Source organism: Periplaneta americana, chromosome 12, assembly GCF_040183065.1.
Source record: "Periplaneta americana isolate PAMFEO1 chromosome 12, P.americana_PAMFEO1_priV1, whole genome shotgun sequence".
NCBI lineage: Eukaryota > Metazoa > Arthropoda > Insecta > Blattodea > Blattidae > Periplaneta > Periplaneta americana.
Window position 1 is genome coordinate 82,107,092 of NC_091128.1, and position 18,986 is coordinate 82,126,077.

The 18,986-nt window shown below is 34.2% G+C and overlaps 1 protein-coding gene across 1 annotated transcript in view; it reads left to right on the top strand.

The window, feature by feature from the left end:
• The window catches only part of LOC138710611 (arrestin domain-containing protein 1-like), a 116,425-nt gene that overhangs the window by 90,121 nt on the left and 7,318 nt on the right, over positions 1 to 18,986 (top strand). Inside the window, exons 3-7 of the mRNA XM_069841616.1 lie at positions 3,095 to 3,215; positions 8,384 to 8,607; positions 12,081 to 12,292; positions 15,664 to 15,846; positions 17,850 to 18,044. Coding sequence (XP_069697717.1) covers positions 3,095 to 3,215; positions 8,384 to 8,607; positions 12,081 to 12,292; positions 15,664 to 15,846; positions 17,850 to 18,044 — 935 coding nt within the window. The remainder of the gene's footprint in view (positions 1 to 3,094; positions 3,216 to 8,383; positions 8,608 to 12,080; positions 12,293 to 15,663; positions 15,847 to 17,849; positions 18,045 to 18,986) is intronic.

Genomic DNA, 18,986 nt, shown 5'->3' on the forward strand with positions numbered 1-18,986 from the left:
ACAGTCTAGTATATACAGTTACGAAGCTTGAGATGTGAGGGTGCTACGAACAATAGACTGTGCCGGTACTATTTCGCATTGTCTGTAATGAGGCGATATTAGCGATCCTAGTGGTTAGCAACTATCTATGGATGCATATTTACTACGTATTGAGCTTCATGACTGTATATACTAGACTGTGGTATTACTTTATGCTTTAAATACTATACATTCATTATAATATTCAGTGATAATTTTTTTTCCTCATAAATGTGTACAAAATGTGTCTTATACGCCGGACCAGGCCTCGGTAGCGTAGTCGGTATAGCACTGGCCTTCTTTGCTCGTTGTTGCGGGTTCGATCCCGGTCCAGGTTGATGGCATTTAAGTGTGTTTAAATGCGACAGGCTCATGTCAGTAGATTTATTGGCATGTAAAAGACTCCTGCGGGAAAAAAAATTCCGGCACACCGGCGACGCTGATAGCTATAACCTCTACAGTTGCGAGCGTCGTTAAATAAACTATAACTTAAAAACTTATACTACGGCAAATACGATACGTTATAAAAACAAAGTACCGGTATATGATCATTCCAAAGACACTCTAAACTTTAAAGCGTCATAAATATTAAAATATTTTTGTTGGAAAAAATATCACTATGTTGGGCAAACAATGCAGTTTCTCATTTGTTGCTGGTACTTCTTGCATTTCCATAGTTACTATTTTGTCGATTAAAGCATTAATGATTTGACTAGCTGCTAGAAGGATTTTGAAGTTTCAAGCCATGATTCTTACTTTAAAAGTCGTGATACAGTTGATCGAGAGTTATTATGAAAGCAAGAGGAATCTTTCTTAAAACTTAGAAAACTTAGAACACTTAAAATACTTAAGAGAAAGCCCGAAACTGTTTAACTGTTTCTGTTCCTGATAAGGACTAATCTTTAAGATCAAAGGTAAGCCAATTATGTCACTGACACTAAAGCATTTCAGATATATAATGAAATAAGTAGAATTGATGAATTCATATGAGACGTACCCATGCACTAAGATCGGTTTTTGAGCAATGCGGACAATTCTGTCGATTTTTATTATTTTATTCTTCAATCCATGGCAGTGTATTTTAATATAGGCTAATGAAGAAAAGTTTCGATATTTCTTGAATTTATGCCGCATATTGTCGCTTGAGTCTCAACAAAGATGCATGTGCCGTGTACTAAATAACAGAATACCGAAGTTGCTTCTGAAGTCTTTGGTCCAGGACAATTTATTTGAATGCCGTGACAAGTCTTTTTTTTTTTTTTTTTTTTTTTTTCATTTTTGCCCTGAACCAAAGAGCAAGAATCAACAGAACTTTCTGTATGATTTAAAGTAAAACCGACATACGTACATGGACACGTTTCCTATTAATTTACAGTAGAATTAAGAATAATAATTTAGGGTCGAGGTAGTATTACAAAAATATAAAATTATATAATTTATAATTAGCTCACTCCTGAAAAAGCCAAAGCTGATGCTGTGGAGTCTTCTCGGAAAATAAACAGTAAAAATATACGTTAAAATAATAAAAAATATATGACTAAGGTGCATTACAAAATGAAATATGATTACTAAAATCACAACATCAAAATGAAAGCAATATTCTCAAGAGCTCATTTTTCTGTTAGAGTTTTGGACCAAAATTAGGCCAGATTCAGTATTTTCTTTTTCTATTATCCAATTTAATAAACCCTATTTCACCCTGAGATATATTAGGGTTATAGTTGGCATCAAAATACATGTTTTATAACTAATAAACAATAGTAAAGTTATAATATAAAATAGTGGTCATAGTTACAGTTCACCTGAATTATGTAGAAGAATGCACCTTAATGAAAAATGGATCCTGTTAAAGATTAATTAGATGTTTGAGGAATAATCAATGCAAAAGATATACAAGAATGTCTAATCGTTTCAGAGTAAATACACGACCTAAAAAGATAATCAACAGTAGATTAATATAACAAAGCTTGACTTTCATTTTCAAATTAATACTTAATTCATGAACAATGGAACAGTTAAGAGTAATAAAGGGATATTACAGGCAATGATTTACGGTTACAAATTACATACGTGATCCAGGAACAAATGCAATAATTAAAATAACAAGACAAGTAATGACATACAACTAACGAATAACGAAATTCTTGAAGGGCAATATATAATAGTAGGGGCAATACAAAATATTGAAAAACAAATGTAAACACTAAAGGAATAGTAGAAAATTGATTTAAAGTTCAAGTTAAACACATTCTTTTTAAAGCAATAGGTACAATAGTAACAACAAAGAGATACTAATAACAATAGGCCTACATTGACTGTAGTTACAGATTAAACACATTATTTTAAAAACAAACACGCAAAGGATCAATAGCTATTTTCAGGCATTATATACATGGACCATGACTTTAATTCACATCTTCTTGACGGTACTTCGTATATTATTTTGTGTTTCAATCTATTTCAATTTGTTATTTTTGTTATTTTTTCACTGTAACGACAAAAATATGTTTCATAAAGCCTCAAGCCATTTCTCTATATTTATTGTACCATGGTACTCAGATTCAGTATTACACTTAGGTTCAATTATGTGAGATAATTACAGCAGCATATTTTCTTGTAAAATAAGTTGTTATATGCCTATGTTAATTTAACGAGTAGCCTACTTGACTTTGTTTTCTTGGTAATATCTTAATGCGTATTATAGGTATCGTAATTAATTTTAATGTCCAAGACTTGGAAATCTTTATATAGGAGTTTTGTTAGATAATCGAAATGCTTATTTAAACAAATTTGAACTATAATGGAATTAGAATAATAGAAACTGTCACAGTAAACTGGGAGCGCTACTGCTTTGTCACCTCTGGACTGAGTAATCACGAAAAGAATAATGATTATTATTGATTCCTACCAAGTGATAATACAAATTTTAGTTAAGAAAATTATTGTTGACCGTAGTGCATTATACTGCCGTTATCTCCAGGGAACGGAATGAATTTTCTCTGGAGATAACTCAGATATCCTCACTCTGTATAATAGTTGCGAACTTATTTCAAAGTTTAAATTTCTTCTGTCACAGGTATAATAGTGCGATTTGTAGGCGAAGCCTACGTGAGCGTCCCAGAGCAGAAGGAGACCTCACCATGGGGCGTGCGACGCATCTCTGGACTACGTCGAAATCTGTGCAACAAGAACAGAATGTAAGCCATGAATCAATAACGTTAACTCCACAGTTATTTCTTCGATCTATATATCAATCTAAGAAGTCTATTTAGGTCTATTAATTTATAGTCGCTTTAATTGCGAGGTCATGTCGCGACGGAGTAAAGGTTGGTTCACAATAAACTGGGAACGGAAACGACAAGGAGAACGAGAACGGAAATAATCTATACTAATCTATACTAATAATAAATCTGTAGCCGAAATGTTTCTGGTAATTTTCGATTTTCCAAAAATAATTGGTCCTAACATATATAATTAACCACCCTGAAACCGAAAATCGCTTTTTTGAAATTTTTGTTTGTATGTCTGTCTGTCTGTCTGTATGTTTGTTATCTTTTCACGCGATAATGGCTGAACGGATTTCGATGAAAATTGGAATATAAATTAAGTTCGTTGTAACTTAGATTTTAGGCTATATGGCACTCAAAATGCATTATTTAAAAGGGGCGTTATAAGGGGGCTTGAATTAAATAAATCGAAATATCTCGCTTATTATTGATTTTTGTGAAAAATGTTACATAACAAACGTTTCTTTAAAAATAATTTGCGATAAGTTTTATTCCTTGAAAAATTTTGATGGGACTGATATTTAATGAGATAAATGAGTTTTAATATTAAAATAACTGCCATATAGGGCCGTGTAATGAATTAAAAAAGAAATGACTTCGTCTATAAGGAGCCTTGGACAGCAACAATCGAAAGCTATAAAAGGTAGCCTACAGAGAATGTTTGTGTTTCTATGAAGTAATATCGGAAGCTAAATTAACCGATTTATATAATTAATTATTATTTCACCATTGGAAAGTGTAGTTTCTCTAGATGGATATAATGCTATAATGTTATTACAGTAACTTCTGATATAATATAATATAATATAATATGTAATAGGCTATTATATAATATAATTTAAGTTATTTGAAGGGTTCAGAACCATAGTGGGCCAAGCGCCATTTACTGAATACGTAGAAAACAAGGGTTAAAATTAAGTTATTACCATAATTCAATGGAAACCTATAACAAGCAAAATAAAATATACACATTAAATCTAAATGATGTCAATCTTCATTAAACTATGGTTGCATGTAATAAAAATTAAGAAACATGTTAAAGGAATTGTCATTGCACCAATGAGTGTCTCTGGACCAAAATGATCGCATTTTAATTATTTGGATGCAATTTAAATTAAGTAACATATTAAACGATTTATCCTTCTATCAAACACGAATGTTCCCTGGATTAAATGTCCTATTTTAATTATGTAATTACTTTATATTTATTTCTAACGGGTGCAGCGGAGCGCACGGGTACGGCTAGTACTAATAATAAATCTGTAGCCGAAATTTTTCTGGTAATTTTCGATTTTCCAAAAATAATTGGTCCTAACATATATAATTAACCACCCTGAAACCGAAAATCGCTTTTTTTAAACTTTTGTTTGTATGTCTGTTGTCTGTCTGTCTGTCTGTCTGTCTGTCTGTACGTATATTTGTTACCTTTTCACGCGATAATGGCTGAACGGATTTCGATGAAATTTGGAATATAAATTAAGTTCGTTGCAACTTAGATTTTAGGCTATATGGCATTCAAAATACATTATTTAAAAGGGGGGGTTATAAGGGGGCCTGAATTAAATAAATCGAAATATCTCGCTTATTATTGATTTTTGTGAAAAAATGTTACATAACAAACGTTTCTTTAAAAATAATTTGCGATAAGTTTTATTCCTTGAAAAATTTTGATAGGACTGATATTTAATGAGACAAATGAGTTTTATAATTAAAATAACTGCCATCTAAGGCCGTGTAATGAATTAAAAAAGAAATGACTTCGTCTATAAGGGGCCTTGGACGGCAACAATCGAAAGCTATGAAAGATAGCCTACAGAGAATGTTTGTGTTTCTATGAAGTAATATCGGAAGCTAAATTAACCGATTTGTATAATTAATTATTATTTCACCATTGGAAAGTGTAGTTTCTCTAGATGGACATAATGCTATAATGTTATTACAGTAACTTCTGATATAATATAATATAATATAATATAATATAATATAATATAATATAATATAATATAATATAATATAATATGATATAATATGATATAATATAATATAATATGTAATAGGCTATTATATAATATAATTTAAGTTATTTGAAGGGTTCAAAACCATAGTGGGCCAAGTGCCATTTACTGAATACGTAGAAAACAAGGGTTAAAATTAAGTTATTATCATAATTCAATGGAAATCTATAACAAGTAAAATAAAATATACACATTAAATCTAAATGTTGTCAATTTTCATTAAGCTATGGTTGCATGTAATAAAAATTAAGAAACATGTTAAAGGAATTGTCATTGCACCAAATGAGTGTCTCTGGACCAAAATGATCGCATTTTAATTATTTGGATGTAATTTAAATTAAGTAACATATTAAACGATTTATCCTTCTATCAAACACGAATGTTCCCTGGATCAAATGTCCTATTTTAATTATGTAATTACTTTATATTTACTTCTAATGGGTGCAGCGGAGCGCACGGGTACGGCTAGTGTTAAAATAAATGTATTTAAATGTGAGCATTCACAATAGTTCATTGTGAAAGCTCACATTTAAATACATTTATTTTAACAATATTTACATTCTCGTTGTCGTTTCCGTTCCCGGTTTATTGTGAACCAGCCTTTAATTGTTAATACATTGGATTCTCACGTTTGCTGTCATCTGTGGAGCATTCCACAGATGTGCACCACGACATTGGATGCTTATCCCGGTGTGGTTTGGTATGATACACACAGTGAACAAAATCCGAGGGCGAGGGATTTATTTTCAGTATTCTATTATTTCTCGTAACATCACAAATTACATCCCACAAACATACTCCATATTTCATCCTACTTCTCTTAATTTCATGTTATCAATAAATATGGTTTTAGATTAAGGTGTATGAGCTTAGGTGATGCCAGATGTAGGCGAGGCGAACAGCCAGACTAGTTCTCTACGTAAAACGCTCGTGATCGTGCATTGGTATCAGATGAAGTGCATAGTGCGATACCTACTGGCATAAGGGGTATTTTACAGATACTAGCAAAGAATGATGAAAACTCGCATCCTTGTGAAGTTATCGAAATCAAAATTGCATACTTTTGTGTACTTAACGCAGAGGTTCCCAAGCGATGTGTCGCGACAAGCTGGAGAGTCGCGCAGCCCCAAGGAGTGTGTCGCGAAATTTTGAAATTGAAAAATAAGTTTTATGCCATCCACAAAGTCCCTTTACAACGCATTTTTTTATTTACAACAAAGTCTTTGATATGATACATTTTATTTTGAGACAGACTTTACCAATGAAACGTGAACACCTGCAACAATGATCAGTTTTATTGTTCTGCCTGGCGATAATTCGAATGAAGTGAACACTGCAACAATGCTCAGTAATTCATTTACTCTTCCCACTTAGTAATAAATAGAGTTTGGAATCGTCAGAACATATTGGTCAGTTTCAGTATATACGTGTGGGCAGGTGACAGTGGAACTATTTTTATCAAAAGTGCTTTATTTAGATTTTATCATGCACAAATTTTTAATTCGAAAAAGACAATCTGAATCAATTTCGAGTTAGATGACAGCAGTGCTAATTCAAATAATGTGAGCGAAAATTTCCTTCATGGTTCATAAAAACGTACTGCGTTTCGTAAATATAGTGATGAATACTTGCAATATGGTTTTACATGGCGTGGAGATGAATATAAACAAAATCTCAAGTGTCTTATATGCGGAAATATTTTGTCAAATCAGTCGATGGTGCCGAATAAACTAAATAAGTTTTCTACCATGCAAATAGTGAAATCTAAACAAAGGAACGGACTGCAGCATCTTGAAGATGATTTACTTGTTGGTCTGTCAACCATAAGGCCAAGTATAGAGAAACCCACCAAGCGCAGATTTAACATTAACTTAAATAGGTGAATTTTCAAAAACGATAATAAAAATCTTTTATCGGACATCCAGGTTGGGATTTTTGACACATACCTCTGTTTTTTTTCTAATGCCACTCAAGTTGCTGCTTGTTTTTTTTTTTTTTTTTTTTAAGAATCTTTGATTGCGTGTTAACATCGATCTATCTGGAACACTGGATGTCCGATACTGCAAAGAAGTTATCAGTGGTTTTTTTTCTGGCGAAACGCGCTTGAACGGCGTTCCGACACCTTTTTCTTGCATTTTTCATCATGAAATCGAAATATCTGGGAATAACTATGTTTTTAATATAATTTTTCTTTGAATTCCGCTTAGATCTTGAAAGTCTTATTTGGACGAAAAGGAGCTTAAAAACGACAAAAGTCCCGTGCAGTGAATCATCTCCCCGTCCGCTATGTAATACTCTACATGTAGAGTTCTACCGCCTTTCTCTTCAGAAGAAAAGCACTGATTATTATTATTATTATTATTATTATTATTATTATTATTATTATTATTATTTACTGGCTTTTAAGGAACCCGGAGGTTCATTGCCGCCCTCACATAAGCCCGCCTTTGGACCCTATCCTGAGCAAGATTAATCCATTCTCTATCATCATATCCCACTTCCCTCAAATCCATTTTAATATTATCTTCCCATCTACGCCTCGGCCTCCCCAAAGGTCTTTTTCCCTCCGGCCTCCCAACTAACATTCTATATGCATTTCTGGATTCGCCCATACGTCCTACATGCCCAGCCCATCTCAAACATCTGGATTTAATGTTCCTAATTATGTCAGGTGAAGAATACAATGTGTGCAGTTCTGTGTTGTGTAACTTTCTCCATTCTCCTGTAACTTCATCCCTCTTAGCCCCAAATATTTTCCTAAGATTATTATTATCATTATTTTTATTATTATTATTATTATTATTATTATTATTATTATTATTATTATTAATAAAAACAAATAAGTATGTCGCGATATAGTGGGCGTTCAGTAAAGTGTGTCTTCAGTCAAAAAAGGTTGGGAACCACTGGCTTAACGTAAGATCAATTAGTTACATTAAAAGATGCGAAGAGCACCAAGTCAGTATTGCATTCTCTTCAGTAGCTAGCCTTAATTAATGACTAATGATTGTTTTAAAGTACAAAAGTTGTTTATTATTGTGCTGATTTTTTCTGTGTTCATAGAAGCCCTTCTATGTCAGATTTGTCTGGTGGGACGTCGTCTTGCTGTGGAACAGAGTTGGAATCTCAAGACTGTTCTCCCGTTGAGGAAAACTGGACAAAATGTCCTCGCAGACAAGCGCGACCGCGACCTCGAAGATCGAGGGAGCAGAATAAAGACGCCGCGTTCCGCTCTCATGAGAAGTATTTCGAACACAAAATGTATGTGTTCGGGCACAAGTATAGCAGTAAGTAAATCATGCAATTTTATTATATTTCGGTTACATTATTAACAACGTGTGCAGACACCATACGAGTAAATCCGAACACACAAGCAAAGACATCTCTTTCTTTTCAAATCCTTTTCCTTTATTCCTTTTTTTTCTTTTCCAATTCACCTTTTTCTCTTTTCCTTTTTTTCCTTTCTTACTTTAATCCCTTCCTCTTCCCATTTGGTCCTCCTCATCTTCTTATTTTTCCTTTCTCGTCTTCTCTTTAGTCTTCCTCCTTTTTCATCTCTCTTCCTCATCTCCTCCACTTCCTTTTCCCTTTTCCTTTCTCATTTCATTCTTTCAATTCCTTCCTTATCTTTTTCACTTCCGTTTCTTTTTTCTTCAGAATCTTCTCCACTTCTATTCACTCTTTCTACTTCCTCATTCTTTCTCCATTTCCCTTATCTTCTCCATTTATTTTTTCCATTTTCTTTCTCATATTCTCCACTTCCGTTTCCGTTTTTCCTCCCTCATTTAATTTTCTCATTTTACATCATCGTCTTTATTTATTCTCTCCCGCTTCTTCTCATCTTCTATACTTAGATTTTCCTTTTTCTTTCCTCATTTATTTTCCTTATTTTTCCTTATCTTCTTCATTTATCTTATCCCCTTTTCTTTCCTTTCTTCTTCACTATATTCGATCCCCTTTTCTTTCTCATCATTTCTTTTTTCTCTTTTTCTTCCTCATCTTCTTAACTTTCTATTCTACTTTTCTTGCTTCTCTTCTTCACTTCTGCCCTCCTTATATTCCTTATTTCCTGAATTTCCTTTATCTTTCTCATCTTCCCTTCTCATATTTCCATCAACTTCTTTACTAACTTTTCTCTATTCCTTCCTCATTTTCTTGATTTCATTTTCTCATTTCTTCTTCCTCATTTCCTTTCCCTATTTTTTCTTAATATTATTCATTTACTTCTCCCATTTCTTTTCCTATCTTCTTCACTTAATTTTTACCTTTTCTTTCTCATTTTCTTCAATACATTTTTCCCTCATTTTCTTCACTTCGTGTTTCTCTTTTCCTTCTCATCCTGTTCACTTCCTTTTCCCATTTTCATCCCTTCTTCATCTTTTCTTCCCTGTTTTCTTCACTTTCTTTTCCCATTTTCTTCTCTATCTTCTCCACTTCCTTTTCTTCGTGATCTTCTTGTTTTCCTTTTCTTCCTCATGTTCTTCGCTTCTTTTTCCCCTTTTCGTCCTCCGATCTTTTTCTTCTTCACCTGTTTCCCTTTCTTTCCTCATCTTTCTCTTAATTTTCCCTCCTCTTTTTCGCCTTTATCCTTCTCTTTTCATTCTTATTCTTATTCTTCCTTCCTTTTCTCCTCACCTTCCTTTTTTCCTCTTTATTTACTCTTCTTTTTTATTCCCACCTTTCCAAAATGATTCTTTTTCTATGGTTCCTCATGCTTTATTTCTTTCTCTCTTACTTTTCTTCATGACCTTCACTTCATTTTTTTTACTTTTCTCATCTTTTTTTCCGTTTTTCCTTCATCTTTCACCTCCTCGCTTCTCTTCCTCCTTATCTCGTTTTTTTTCTTTTTCTCGTACTTTTCTCTTTTCATTCATCCTTCTTCCTTCACTTCTCTTCCTCCGCATCTTCTCTTCCTGCTACTTATCTCTTCCTTTTCTTCTCCTCTTCCATACTTCTCCAGAATTAATGGCTACCTTATTGATGTAATTGAGTTTTGTTTTAGAATAAAATGTCTTCTTTTAAAGGAGAACAAAAACAAAAATCTATATTTTTGTATATTTTGTCATTACTCGAAGCGTAAAGAGAAGGTATTTTGAACTCTGCTTCTAGATACATGGAAATACAAGTTTTAATTATTCCTGACAGTAAAGAAGGGATTTTCGGCTTTTCAGTTGATGTGCTACTATTTCACCAACATCAGTCCATAAATTTTGTTCATGTTAGTAAGTTGTTATTTACGAGTCAATCAAAGTAGCACTTATGCACGTGGAATATAATTATTTCACTAAACATTTCCACAGGCGTTTAAAAAATGTCTATGGAAATGAAGCCTGTCATGTCTTCAGTGTTCTCAAACTCTGAAGGAGTAATTCTGTAATAATATGACTTCCTTTTGTTTTGTGGTCTGAAAGACGTAATCGGCGGGAAGTGATACAATAGTGGCGAGGAATTCGTAGCCGAAGTAAAGGCATGGCTGAGATGAAGACCAGCTAGGTGATACCGCAACGGCATGCAACTTTTACCATCTAGGTTGCATAAGGGCATTGATATGAATGGAAATTACTTAGGGCCTATGGCTTTTAAGGAACACGGAGGTTCATTGCCGCCCTCACTTAAGCCCGCCATCGGTCCCTATCCTGAGCAAGATTGATTCAGTCTCTATCAACATATCCCACCTCCCTTAAATCTATCTTAGTATTATCCTCCCATCTACGTCTCGGCCTCCCCAAAGGTCTTATTCCCTCCGACCTCCCAATTATAGTCGCGTCACTGTTATTTCTGGCGTGACTCCTCCTCTTTACTTACGCCTTAGGAAGTGAAGGCTCTATAAAGTCTATGTAGGTAGTATCGTTCGCCATTTTTGTTCTTTCGTTGCCGAGGACTCTATTTGCCGCACCGTTAAACATTATCATATCGTAGCTCCTATGATAATAAATCAAACGCGCTGTAATTGAGCAAATAATTGAGCGACAAATAACGTCCTCGTGTGCTTTCTGCGGACGGCAACGAAAGGGTCAAAATGGCGAGCGATTATATTAAGTATTTATCGAACTTTAGGAAGTGCATAACGTCATCAGCCGCAAATCACAAGACGCACACATTTAAATGTAGCCGACCTGCAACGTGAATGACTGTCGGAAATAAGAGCGATGGGACTGTAACACTCTATATGCATGTCTGGATTCGCCCATACGTGGTACATGCCCTGCCCATCCGAGGCTTATTTTGAGGTTTCGTAATAAGCTGTTTTTTTACGGTGATGGGTTGTTAGCCCTTCCCCCAACCCCCAAGCTGTAGGACCACCCCTTATCGGCTGTCCGCGACTGCTTATTCAATATATTCGCAGCTATCCTCCGTACCTGGAGTCATCTCCTCTATCCACAACCTGAGGAATGGAGATTATGTGGGAAAATCGGTGTTTATAGAGAAAGAACTGGAGAATAACGTGGCATACTTCCAATATTGCAATAAAATAAGCATCGAATGAGAAAAAAATTGATGTATTATTGAACGACGCATTGTAAATGCTGAAAATGAACAAAATCCATCAAACACTTTAGAAGAAATCCCTGTGCACAGAAAGCCCAAATATTTTTTGGTACAAGAGTTGTTGAAAATGTGACTTTCCGTGAGAATACCTACATCAGTTTCTTGCAGAATCACATTACTTTCTCTATATAAATCACACATCGGGAAAGTAAAAGATAAAACTAACTCTACAAGACTGACATTCTTCTTTTTATTCGTGTGGGTTCTCCAGGCAAACGTGAACGGCTGTGGGCAGGAGAACACACGTTTCCATTCCACTACACGCTTCCAAACAAGCTTCCAGCCTCGTTCCATGGTCGCTTGGGATACATACGATACTTCTGTGAGGCAACGTTAGAACGCAGTGCTTCACCAAACGTTCAGTGCAGAACGATGTTCAGTGTGAGCAACGTTGCCGATGTGAATACAGACCCCAAGGCAGACGTAAGTACGATAGCTTTAATTTTTAACAGTCGACACACAATCTCTATCCATCCACTCGTTAGGTACTTTCTACATGTGAACAGTTTTAAGGTAGGCTATTCATGTTTACTGACGAGTAGGGTTGCCAACTTTCTTTGAAGAAAATACGGTAGACTAAGGAATCGACAAAATTTCGCATAGAAAATGGACAAATTATTCGGTTCAGTTACTAAAAGCAACTTTATTCTACACTTCAGCAGCCTAGGCTTAAATTAAGAGTATTTTGAGACAGATTTTGTCTCGCGTAATAGTTGAAATCGACTGCAGTTTTCAGCTCTGATTTGGTTAAATGTGTCGTGATCATGTTTCGAACATCTGTCCAATTTATTGTTCGTAAGATAAAACACCCTTTTTGTGTGAGCATTACTACTTGATATGCTTAGAACAAAACTGGTCTTTTTTTTTCTTTTTTTTTTTTTTTTCAAATTTATAACATTAATATTTCTGGCAAGCATTACTTTCTATAAACACTGCATAATTTAATGCATCTCTTGAACAACAAAATTCATTATATAAATCATCATTCACGGCAAAAACAAATGTTTAGAATAAAAAAAATTACATTATTCAAAAATAAGGGTGAAAAATGCTCGAAGAGAATAATAACACGGGAGCCGGGAGACTGTTAAAAATTAGAGGCAAATACTGGAGATCCCGGGAAATACGGGAGAGTTGGCAACCCTACTAATGAGAGAGATTACAATATTATATTAGCCAGTCTTTATCAAAATTCTATTGAGCCACCTTTATTTGAGTACGAAGATTACTGTGAGAAAAAAATAAAATCAGACCAACAGAAAGGTAGAGATCACAAAAATTTAAGTTATATATGTTAATATATATATATATACATATATATATATATAAATATTTCAATTATGAGTACAACTTTACTATTTTAATTCAGTTTTTTAATAAGTATACTTCTAAATATGTAATAAATGTTTGAAGTCTTAAAAAGTTACCGGTACGTAACACATTTTATAATATATATATATATATATATATATATATATATTAACCTGTCTCAGAAAATTGAAACAATTTCAGCAGTTAGACTGTATTCTATACATATTTGGCTCAAAACAGACACTATTTCAATAGCTTCAATTTGTCGTGTAAGTTAATTTTAATGTCTTTATGAGAATGCGCACTAAACGTAAACATTGGGAGAAGAGAAGTGATTTATTATTGTGATTGTATCTCCCTTCACAAAAAATCAATTATATGGCCCTAAAACAAACAAAATATTTGTTAACCAGCACTATATATTTTTTAAAACTTCGAAGAACATACGACAAAAAAATACTGGAATCTTAAAACCTATATCTTGACAAAAAAAATTTATTTCAAGAATCATATGTATTTTTTATATATTAAAGTCGTGATTATAACTATGTGTCTACGTACAATACACGTACAACAAATACACAAATGCGAACACAAAACAGACTTACATTTACATGTATAAATATACGAATTTACCAAAAACTTTAATTTTCAGAAATTACCTTAAATTTTGCTATACTCTTTTCTATTTTCTGTTTTTTTTTTTTAGTTGGTAGACATAAACTATTGAGATATTTCTATTTCTGGTAGGGGTACATCGGCCATTTTCAAATAATATTTGTTTTCAAGTTTTATTAATTCAGTTAAACATTTACTTCTATACGTCACGCTCGATTAAATAAATACAATTATATCATCAATGAAACGTCATTGAAGACAGTATACTATAATTTTAAAGAGACAAATTTGTGTTAACTATCATTAGGGTTTGTTTTCTCGGTACTATTCCTGTTGTTCTAATAAAATGAATCAAAATATTTTGTCTTTCATAACAAAGAATGATTTGTTTTGCCTCCCTTAATAAAAAATTATTGCATCAATAAAGCAGCTCGAATCTACAGCAAAGGTCAGTTCAGTTTCCACTGTGACTAACGTAGTATTATCATTCACATAATAAAATTAACAGTTTGCAGTAGTTGATAATGCGTTGTGAAGTCGTATTTTTTCATTGGCAGGAGGACTATAGATTAGATAATAAATCAGGATATTAAACACAGAAGTAAAAAAAAATGAATGCAAGTAATAATTTCGTTTAATAACAGCTTTCCATTAATTGAACTGGAGTTTTCTCCGAATCCTTCTTTTTCTCTTGTCAATGTCATTTCAAAATTCTTCGTTTATTGAAATATCATAATGTGATAATTGATAAGGAGCGTTGACTAAAGACCGCATTATTTTGCCTGGTTAAAGATTCAAAATTTAATCCTTCAGAGTCAAACAGAAATTTCACTTATAGAATCATTCAACAAATCCATCCAAATCAGTTTGTCCATTTTTTATTGTCAATAGCGAAATAGTCCATCTTCATTTGGTACATGGACATTTCGTCCACTTTTTTGTCCTTATAGGATTCGTACATTTCCAAATTGTCCATTAATATCATAGGTCCACAAATATTTTGTCCACTTTCTTTGGTCCACTTTTTTATCCATTTTTTTTCTGAAGTCTATTTAAAATTTTGTCCATGCAAAACAAGTTGAACTGCAGTTAACAGAAAACAATTTCATCATTATTAATGTGCTTTCTTATGGTTTCCATGGTAGTGAAATCCAATTTAATCTATGTGCCAGAACTCTTAATGAGGAATCAAATTTATACAGTACAATTTCAAAGACAATAATTATAATGACATATTTTTTACTTCTTTCGTCTAAAGGCAAGAAAGAGACCAATCGTATTGACGGTGCGAAATCGTGATATACAGTAATTATACGTATAATGCCCGTTGTGTCACAGATAGAAATATAGGCCTACATGTTAGTATCTACAAATGTAAGAAAGGTAAGTACACTTATGTTAGGAATAGAAGTGAAGTATGCGCGGAAAACTTTGTGGCAGGGATAAAAAAAATGCCGAACTTTCCGCAGCTGTAATAAGAGAAGAAATTCACGCCATTGAAGACCAGGAAATACTACTGAATTTACCAGAAATAAATTCAATATTACATACTATCAATAGAGCACAAAATGTAGGTAGATTCCACTGCCTCAGTCTCTTCAAGATTGTATTATAAGACCGCCATATGATGTCAGACTGAATGGGGAACGATTTTTGCAGTTCAACAGTAGAAACAATGACGGAAACAGACTAACTTGATATTTTATACATCAGATGGATTGAGCCATCTATGTCGAAGCAGGATGATCTTTTGTGATGGAATGTTTAAAAGTGTTCTGTCAGTTGTACATATTCAGGTAATAATGTACGATCATAAACGTTTTTATAGGACTGTTTTCATGTTAATGCATTATGTTCCTTCACAGAGTGGTGTAAATGAACAGTGCAGTACAAATTCTTGCCTCTTCTGCTGTCAGAAGGGCACTGTAATAGTATCTGCCAGTCTCAAGAGGCGTGCTTATGTCCCAGGGGAGGAGATCCTGATTTATGCAGATATCCTTAACATGAGCAACACCTTAATACACAAGAGCTGTGCTAAACTTGTCCAGGTAAGTCGCATCGACTGTCCAGGTGCTTCCTTCTTACTTTCTGTGTATGTCTGAATCAAATCCGTACTGACATTATAGGATGAATAAGTGTCAAATAAGTTTAATTGCAATTAGTTGAATGTAGCAAGTAGGTTAGGAATATAAGAAATGGTGATTACGAATGAGATATTTCTATACAGTATGTAATAGAGATGAACAAAACTAACTGCCGCTCTCGCTCGCTGTGTTCGTTGCATTTGTCTTTCGAGTCTCGTCTCATCATTCTCGTGCGCTTCGAGTCTCGCTCATCATTCTCGAAATAGCATTTGATTGGCGTGGAAATATTTCCTAACATTGAATAACATACATCATTAAACTAAATAACATTATAAATGTTTAAATGAGACAAAAAGACAAAACAGAACAGTATCTTAGTTATCAAAATGTTCTGGTTCTATTATATGATATTACCTATGATTATGTATAAATAGAAAAAAAAACTCTCAAATAAATTTGCATTTCTCACTTACTTACTTAAAAATGGCTTTTAAGGAACCCGAAGCTTCATTGCCGCCCTCACATAAGCCCGACAGCGGTCCCTATCCTGAGCAAGATTAATCCAGTCTCTATCATCATATCCCACCTCCCTCAAATCCATTTTAATATTGTCCTCCCATCTACGTCTCGGCCTCCCTAAAGGTCTTTTTCCCTCCGGTCTCCCAACTAACACTCTATATGCATTTCTGGGTTCGCCCATACGTGCTACATGCCCTGCCCATCTCAAACGTCTGGATTTAATGTTCCTAATTATGTCAGGTGAAGAATACAATGCGTGCAGTTCTGTGTTGTATAACTTTCTCCATTCTCCTGTAACTTCATCCCGCTTAGCCCCAAATATTTTCCTAAGCACCTTATTCTCGAACACCCTTAACCTATGTTCCTCTCTCAGAGTGAGAGTCCAAGTTTCACAACCACACAGAAGAACCGGTAATATAACTGTTTTATAAATTCTAACTTTCAGATTTTTGGACAGCAGACTGGATGATAAGAGCTTCTCAACCGAATAATAACACGCATTTCCCATATTTATTCTGCGTTTAATTTCCTCCCGAGTATCATTTATATTTGTTACTGTTGCTCCAAGATATTTGAATTTTTCCACCTCTTCGAAGGATAAATCTCCAATTTTTATATTTCCATTTCGTACAATATTCTGGTCACGAGACATAATCATATACTTTGTCTTTTCGGGATTTACTTCCAAACCGATCGCTTTACTTGCTTCAAGTAAAAACCACATTTTTCTCTCCGTAAAATAGAATCTATATTAGGTATCTCGGAAGCAAATATCTACAGAATACTGCACAGTACTAAATTTCACCATTATGAAGTTCAATCCTTGCAGGAGTTAAAGAACGACGACTCTGATAGAAGGTGGCAATTTATGTCCTCTGAATTTTCCTTCTGTTTTACTCACACATCTGATTGAGAAATAAATGGCTAATTTGAATGAGTTTAGTTAAAAAGTGTGCATACCTCTTGTTGTGTAATTTTCTGTCGCCTAATCCTATCATCACCAAAATCTCAAATTTCTCAATTTTTGCTAAGAACATACCGCTTTATGTTTAAGTATTTCATCAATAAAACAGCTTTCATAACACAGAGATTAACAGAATGCATCAACAATAAATTTTTTGCCATAGTAATGTAACCATAGTGCTTCTATATACTGTAAAGTAAAATTACATATTGTATAAAAATTTCATCTTTCAGATGACATTAAAAACTATGCGGTGTCACTTAAAAATGGTACCGATGATGTCATAAATCTCACAACAATAGTCGCAAAAATATTTTATTTCCATAGAAATATTCTTTTCTAAACACAAGGTTTGATGTGTCTGAGTATTTATATCCAAATCATTCACGTGTGATTGCAAATTATTTGTTACTTTTAATGAACATTCAGGTACAGATAATTAGATTTTCTAGAACTTGTGCATAAATTTTATTAATCTCAACAGGTAGTGACGTATCTTTCAAACAAGGGCTTCCGAAGTCATGTGGATGAGGTGATAGTCAGCCAAGTGTATCGAGGCAGAGTGGCATGCGGAGAATCTGACACCTGGGATGGAGTCCGAGTTACAGTACCCCCTCTGCCACCAACTTCCAAGTTTGAAAATTTTTGCAAATTGATGGAAATAGAATATCGTCTTGATGTAAGTTCCTTCATTTATACCTCTTATGAATTTTTTATTTTAGTAGGTTATTTTAGGACGCTTTATCAACATCTTAGGTTATTTAGCATCTGAATGAGATGAAGGTGATAATGCCGGTGAAATGAGTCCGGGGTCCAGGATCAAAAGTTACCCAGCATTTGCTCATATTGAGTTGAGGGAAAACCCCGGAAAAAACTTCAACCATGTAACTTGCCTCGACCGGGAATCGAACCCGGGCCACCTTGTTTCGCGGCCAGACGCGCTAACCGTTACTCCACAGGTGTGGACCCTCTTATGAATACTATGTGATATTTGGTTCTTCTATCTGATATGCACGATGTTAATGAACTCACGTTACAACGTTTCAGGGTAGGAAGTAGGTGCTATCAGAAGTATATTTTGCTAATAAACCTTTGGTCGGAAATTCCTTCTTTCTTCAGGACATGCGAAAGATCGCTCTTAACGGATAGACCATCTATCACCCACGACATTTGAAAGTTATTATTTGGCATCACTATTATCTGTGCATTTCGAACTGTCGGCTCAGGGTCGAGCAATGAACTATATTTTCCACGTGTGCTTACCCCAACCCTGGACCATTCTCCTCAACTAAAATCATCTGGAACAGCCGGAATTGCCAGTGCTTCAGTTCACAGTTTTCAGTTCAGTGACTCGTGCGTGGTTTGTACTTTTGTACATTTGTACGTAACCTTGATTCGCCAGTTCGAAATGCACAGATTAGACGTTAGGCCAATCGTCGCTCCGTTTTAGACTGCTAGGAAAATGAACATTGTGGGAATTGGCGAGACGAATTGTGAAAGGAATGCAAGTGGATTTGACGGCGTACGACTCACATATCCAGTGTACAGCACACCAATTTGTAGTAAAACGCGTCAGTAATTTGTCATTGCAATCAGATATGAAATAGAGTTGCCTACACGT